General features: G+C 35.9%; 1 protein-coding gene and 1 long non-coding RNA gene across 2 annotated transcripts; both read left to right on the top strand.

Annotated features, from left to right (window-relative positions):
- The first annotated feature begins 430 nt into the window (after nt 1–430).
- LOC146945952 (uncharacterized) lies at nt 431–814 on the top strand. Its single transcript, XM_085748125.1, has one exon. The coding sequence runs from the start codon at nt 431–433 to the stop codon at nt 812–814; it is 384 nt and encodes a 127-aa protein (XP_085604251.1).
- Nucleotides 815–1,747: 933 nt separating this feature from the next.
- Nucleotides 1,748–6,329, top strand: LOC146945951 (uncharacterized). Its single transcript, XR_015026553.1, has 4 exons — nt 1,748–2,151; nt 2,295–2,371; nt 2,459–2,574; nt 5,788–6,329. It is a non-coding gene; the product is annotated as an uncharacterized LOC146945951 (long non-coding RNA).
- Nucleotides 6,330–6,530: the final 201 nt, after the last annotated feature.

Raw genomic sequence — 6,530 nt, 5'->3', positions numbered from 1 at the left:
ACCATTTTCTTTCCCTCCACCTCCAAAAACCCAAAAAATGCTATTTTTTGGGTCAAAATCTTCATTCCAAATCATTGCAAATCGTCAGGAAGCAAGTTCACACATTCATCAAGCATCAAATATCAGGTAATGTATCATCTAAACTCATTTCTCTTTGCTAGTTTTTGGGCTTGGTTTGTCAGTTTTGGGAAGAAGGTTGAACGTGAGTTAACTCTTGCAAGGGCTAACGTGAGTTAACTCATGCAGGTGTTAAGTCAGCGTGGCTTAAGTCACGCATGAGTAATGCCCAGCGTGGCTTAAGCCACGCAAGAGTAATGTTATGTTTTTGAAATTTTGCGCCACTTTTTTTCTTTGTTAGCTTGTTGCACAAGTTATTTATTTTTTCCTTGTTATTTTGTTATTCAATAGACATAGTGATATGGTTGAAAATATGGCGGATGATGACGTTGAACCGAAACCGGTCATAATTGAAGCTTCTGGCGATGACAAACCAACCGTAAATGTGAAGTTGAAAATCAAAATTCTCTTTCAAGCTCACATTGCTCACATTGAAGAAAAACCTAAACCGGTACCTACTGGTGTTGGCAAGGTTCGCGGTATTGAAGTAGACACCGACTCATTTTTTATGACATACGAAAGATGGCAAGAGCGGGATAATTTACTTGGTTGGGTTCGTCGACAAGTGGCAAGGGCTAGATTTACTATATCTATAGATAAATCTAGTTTAAAAAGGTCATTCTTGATGATGCAATGTGAAAGGAGTGGTGAATACAAACCACCTAAGATGAGCAAGAAACTAATACTTGAAGTCTAGGGCTCAAGAAAATGTGAATGTCCGTTTAGGTTGTGTGGTTTCTTTGAAAAGGATACAAAAGATTGGTGGATTGCAATGCTTTGTGGAATTCACAACCATGAGTTGATGCCAAATTTAGTCGGCCACCTTCGTGCGGGTAGACTAAAAGAGGGGGAGAAGAAAATAGTTATCGACATGACAAAGAGCTTGGTGGTGCCTAGAAATATTCTCGCGGATTTGAAGGAAAACACAAAGAAAGTGTGACGACCATCAAGCAAGTGTACAATGCGCGAAGTAAATGGTGCAAAGGGATAAGAGGTGACAAGACGGAGATGAAATACTTGATTTCAAACTTGGAGAGCATAAATATGTCTATTTCACAAGAGCATAGTGAGGAAACCACTTTTGAAGACATATTCTTTTTACTCTTCTGGAGTCAGTTAATATGCTTAACACTTTTTCTATCGTTTTGGTCATGGACTCCACTTACAAAACTGATACCTACCGAATACCGTTATTTGAGATTGTTGGTGTCACCTCTACCAAAATGACGTATTCTGTTGTTTTTGCCTCTCATTCCTCTGAACAAGAGGATAAATTTACTTATGCACTTGAGATGTTGGTTGGTCTTTTGACCTCAAAACTCAACATGCCTAACGTGGTTGTCACCGATAGTGACAATGCTTTGATGAATGTTGTTGCCTAAGTTCTCCCTGAAAAAGACTTTATACTTTGTTATCATACTTATTTCTAATATGAATAACAATGTTAACAATTTGTGCCAACCCTAATCCTGATGGTTTTGGCTCCAAAACAATGCTGACCGTTGATTTCAATGTCAATTGAAATCAACGACTGATAAACCTTCTTTGAAATTAGTTGTTTTTGAAAGTTACAATGCATTTATTTTAATCAGTTTCCAATGACAAATACACACCGCTCAATTCCAAACGATGAGAGAGCCATTGTTATCGTTTTCATCTCTACAATCCTCTGCTCTCCCTCCCCTCCCATGGCATCTCCCTTTCTCTGCTCGCCCTTGCCTCCTCCGTTGAGATCTTGGTTGATTTCTCTGTTTCTCTCTTCACACCAGGTCAAATCTCCCTCTTTACTCTTTTCTCTTATTCTCTCCAAATTCATTCATTCTTCATGTGGATCCTCACTCCGATAACTTCAACCTTAAACATTGCTTGAGTCTTCACTGTGCTTTTCTTCCTTCCTTCCAACACCGTCCGTTCACTCAAATCATCTTCCGCATCTAAACCTGACATCGATGCTGCTGTTCAAGCGCTAAACAATCTCAAACTCGAGAAATCGTTTCACGCTCTTACAACCATTCTTGAAACCCAAGAGCCCAAGTACGTTCCAACCATTCTCTTTCTAATTTCTTAATTAATTTCTTACCCATTGATATATTATATGTGTGTATGATTTAGACTTTGACTCCTGGACTTAATTTTTTGTGTTTTTTGTTAATAATAATTTAATTTTTGAAATGTAGATACATGGTTTGTTCATTCTTCCTCAACTAATGCATGTGCTGCCCAGAACATTGGACGCCTTGGGAGTATAATTTTGGTATTAATATATGCTCCTTTTTATTTTTAAGATTATTAAATTATTATTATTGAGGTAGTAATTTGGCTTTTGTTACAACTTATACAGGAAAACGATGATTTCTTTGAGTAAATATCTTTGAAGGCTCTCTCGAAAAATAGATATTAGACTGCGGTTCAAGCCTAATTGTTTAGAATGCACACATAATGCTACCTGATACTATTGTAATCCAACCAACATTTTCTTGCAGTCATGCTTTCCCTACTCATTCTTATATGTGCCTATATGTCCAAGACATGACTGCATTATAGGCTGCTTCAATAAATGTGTTTCATGAAATGCTTCAATATTTCATTTTGTGATAGTATTAATTTACTGATTAATACATATTTTTATATTTGTATTTAATGTTTAATCTGATTTTATTGCTTTAATTGTTCTGCATGAAGTAGTCTTTGGATTGTTTGGAAACTAAACCTTGCTTTTAATAGTATCGCATTTCTTCAATGACTATATCAATTTATCTACCATAGTTTTGAATTCTGGATACCCTCTCTACCCTGCCTCCATTATCTTCCTTCATTCTAGCAAGCTTGCATGCGTTCCTTTTGTGATCTTAATTGTTATGCTATGTAAATTATATGGACTGAATTTGACGCGACTAGAGGCTAGGGATTGCCAAGGTTCTAAAAAACGGTTGCGGTCGCGATCGCGGTCGCGTTAAGGTTGTCGCGATTTCGGCTGTAACGGACGCTGCGATACAAATAACGGTCTTCGCGGTGTGAATTAATCAAAACGTTTCACAAAACGTATTAAAACTATTTATATTATCATATAACGTATAATAACTTAGATTAATACTTTTTTCCATAATTATAACATGTTTAAAGTAAATATAATAATAAAAATAGACTACATTTAGTAAAGATAGAATGTTTGACAGATTGAAAATAAATTAACTAATAAATAAGTACTCATAGCATATCTTTAAGCAAAGTTTATGATCAATTAACTACATTTAGTTCACATCATAAATTTTTATGAATAAAAAAGAGGCATTAAAGTGCCAAAAATGGTGTAAAAAATAATAAAAATGGTGAAGAAATAAATAAAAACAAAATTGGCTCAGCTGGATTAAATCTGGACCACTTGATGCATCAAGGGGTCCAAACTTAATCACTAAAGGCTCATCACAGCCACAAAATCTAAATCAAAGAGTTAAAAAAACGGGTGCAGAAGCAGGGGAAGGGGGTGCATTTGAAATCTGCATATAGGACAAAAGAATAATGGGTCCCACGGGTCAACAAGGAAGGAAGGAGGTCAACTCCTTCTTCTTCCTCTAGCCTCACGTGAAACAACAACAAACATGAACATTCTCATGAAAAAAATCAAAATCTCAAATGGACACCAAATCTCACAAACTAAAATACCATTTTGCTTGGATTTTCACGCTGATCATGAATCTAAGCTTATGTTTCACATTGAATGTTTGTATAGAGAGAAAAGTGAGAAAAAAGTTCTGACTGAATTTTCAAGTCTGAACGAGTCCGTAACGGCGTTTCGCGGCTGTAACGGTGTTTCGCGGCCGTAACGGCGTTCCGTAACCCCTTAACGGCGATTTTGCTGTGATTTTTGTTCTCAACGTGAAAAGGTCCAAAAACGGTCACGGTGGCTGCCGATACCGATTTGTAACGGCCGCAATCCCGGTACAGGTCCGTTTTTTGAAACCTTGGGGATTGCACTTCATAATTTTATCGGGATGGTTTTGAAGGTGCCTGTAGTTCTGTAATGCAATCATGGAAGGTTTTGTGGCTGAATCTTCATTTCGTTCGTGGAGGCCGTTTAGGACGAGGATTTTGAAGGTTTTGTGTAGGAAAATTGATGTTGGGATCAAGGTTTCAAAAAACGGACCGGTACCGGGATTGCGGCCGTTACAAATCGGTATCGGCAGCCACCGTGACCGTTTTTGGACCTTTTCACGTTGAGAACAAAAATCACAGCAAAATCACCGTTACGACCGTTACGGAATGATGTTACGGGCAAGAAACGCCGTTACGACCGCGAAACACCGTTACGGACTCCGGTATCAGTATTTACGTTCAGATCTGACGATTTCGAGTGAGATAGTAAGTACGGCTGCGGCAAGCGGTGGGCGGCGGAGTGAGGCGGCGCGGTTGCTCGGAGAAAAGAGATCAGAATTGCAGAGAGAAAGTTGTGAGAGAGATGCAAAAAGAGAGAGGGATTTGAGGAGAGAAGAAGGTCTGAAATAAAAAAGAAAAAGAAAAAGAAAAATTAAAGAGGAGAGGGATTGGAGAGCTTTGTGTGAGGGAGAGAGTTGCAGGTAGGTAGGGAGAGGTTTGATCGGAGAAAAAAGAGGGAGAAAGTGGTTTGATGAAAGAGAAAGTGAATATGCCATTTTTTGTTTTTATTTTTTTTGGTTGGATGAGGCAAAAAATGAAGGCCACGTGGGCAGTGGTAGAAGGGGTGGATGGAATGGAAGTGTCGATGGATAATAATAATAATAATAATTAATAATTACTTTTAGATGATTTATTTGTTTATTCATATATTTATTAATTAAACTCAAAAAAAAATGTGTGCATTCATCTCTTATTTAAGTTTAAGGTAATTTTAAATTGACACTCTTAATTCAACCATTTAATTTGAGTATTTAGGTAATAAATATTAGATGAAATTTTAGAGAAAAAATTGGGACTTTAATGTTAAAACTTTGAACTTTGATTGTATATTTATTATGTTATAATTATGGAAAAAAGTATTAATCTAAGTTATTATACATTATATGATAATATAAATAGTTTTTATATGTTTTGTGAAACGTTTTGATTAATTCACACCGCGAAGACCGTTATTTGTATCGCATCGTCCGTTACAGCCGAAATCGCGACAACCTTAACGCGACCGCGATCCCGACCGCGACCGTTATTTAGAACCTTGGTTGGGATTTCATCGAATTCGACTTCTGGTGAATTGATTGGTGGAAATAGAGAATGTCAGGTGTGGACTCGAATTGAATTGTTTGTTTAGGACATAAAATATCTATATTGATGTGTGTAGATCTATTTTGCTTTCAATTGATTTTTATCTCTTTTTTTTTTACATGATTTTGGTGATTTTTGCATTTGGTTGTGTTTTCTTTAGATAGCTTCTTATTCTTCTTTTATCTTTAATTTTGCTTTTGCTTGGTCTACTAGATATATTGTTTCAAATGTGGCTGCAAAAGTGATTCCTGAAACTTGAAAAGCAATGTTATGTAAATTTGTTTAACTCTGTGATTTAAATCTTAAGAGAACAACACATTTCAAAAATATCTCAAATGCATTTTATTTTAAAGGTTTTAATGTTCCTTTTTAGTTTGTTTCGATTAAATACTCGATAAGTATAACTTTCTTAGCCATTTCTTTGTTATTTTTCAGAAATTAGTTGCTCAAATTTTTAGAGAAGCCTAATGAAAAGTTTAAGTAGAGCACAAGTCTCTGTACCTTTCTTTGATTATTGTTTCTCCTACAGCAGCCACACAATGTGTTATATTGAGAGGTTCAAGCGACAGTTGTGCTAAAGGGGCATTCAGTGGCAATGGTATGGTAATGTATTCTCACTAAGGTACTTTGCTAATACAATCAATTGTCCTATGTCTGACTGAATCTGTAAGCAGGGTCCTATTAATAGTTTTTGATTGCAATTGACTGGTGTTGCTAAGAATTAGCATGATTTTGGGACATGTATTGATCTTTATGAGCTTTTGCAGGTTTGGAAAAGTGTAAACTGATAAAATATTTGATAGAAAATATTAGATTGTAATTTGTTTGGAGAAGAGGTATTGAAAATTTTCAAAGTTAAGATGTAGCTACTGTGATAAGGGATAAAAGAACTAAAATTAGCTAGGTATGGTGTTTCGCATGAACCAAACGTAAGAGGGATGCAATTGTTTTAATATAATTCTTACATTTCAGTGTGAGATTCTTTACAATACATACAATGACTCATGCAACAAATAAAGAAGGAAATTTTTGGGATTTGATTTTGTTATATTATCTACCTGACTATGTCTTACTCTTGCTTTATTCTGCTGCCTATTTTAGATACAACTATTATATGCTGGCAATGACAAAATGAAATGTGTGTGATGCTTTGTAGGGAGAAAAAATGAAATTTATGT

The sequence above is a fragment of the Medicago sativa genome, chromosome 2 (assembly GCF_051527215.1).
Source record: "Medicago sativa cultivar Bolivia chromosome 2, Bolivia_mono, whole genome shotgun sequence".
Taxonomy (NCBI): domain Eukaryota; kingdom Viridiplantae; phylum Streptophyta; class Magnoliopsida; order Fabales; family Fabaceae; genus Medicago; species Medicago sativa.
The sequence above is the reverse complement of the archived record's forward strand: the minus strand, read 5'-3'. Positions and strand labels throughout refer to the sequence as shown.

What these genes read in the sequence shown, in the direction of transcription:
- LOC146945952 (XM_085748125.1), top strand. Translation starts at nt 431, where the DNA reads ATGGCGGATGATGACGTTGAACCGAAACCGGTCATAATTGAAGCTTCT.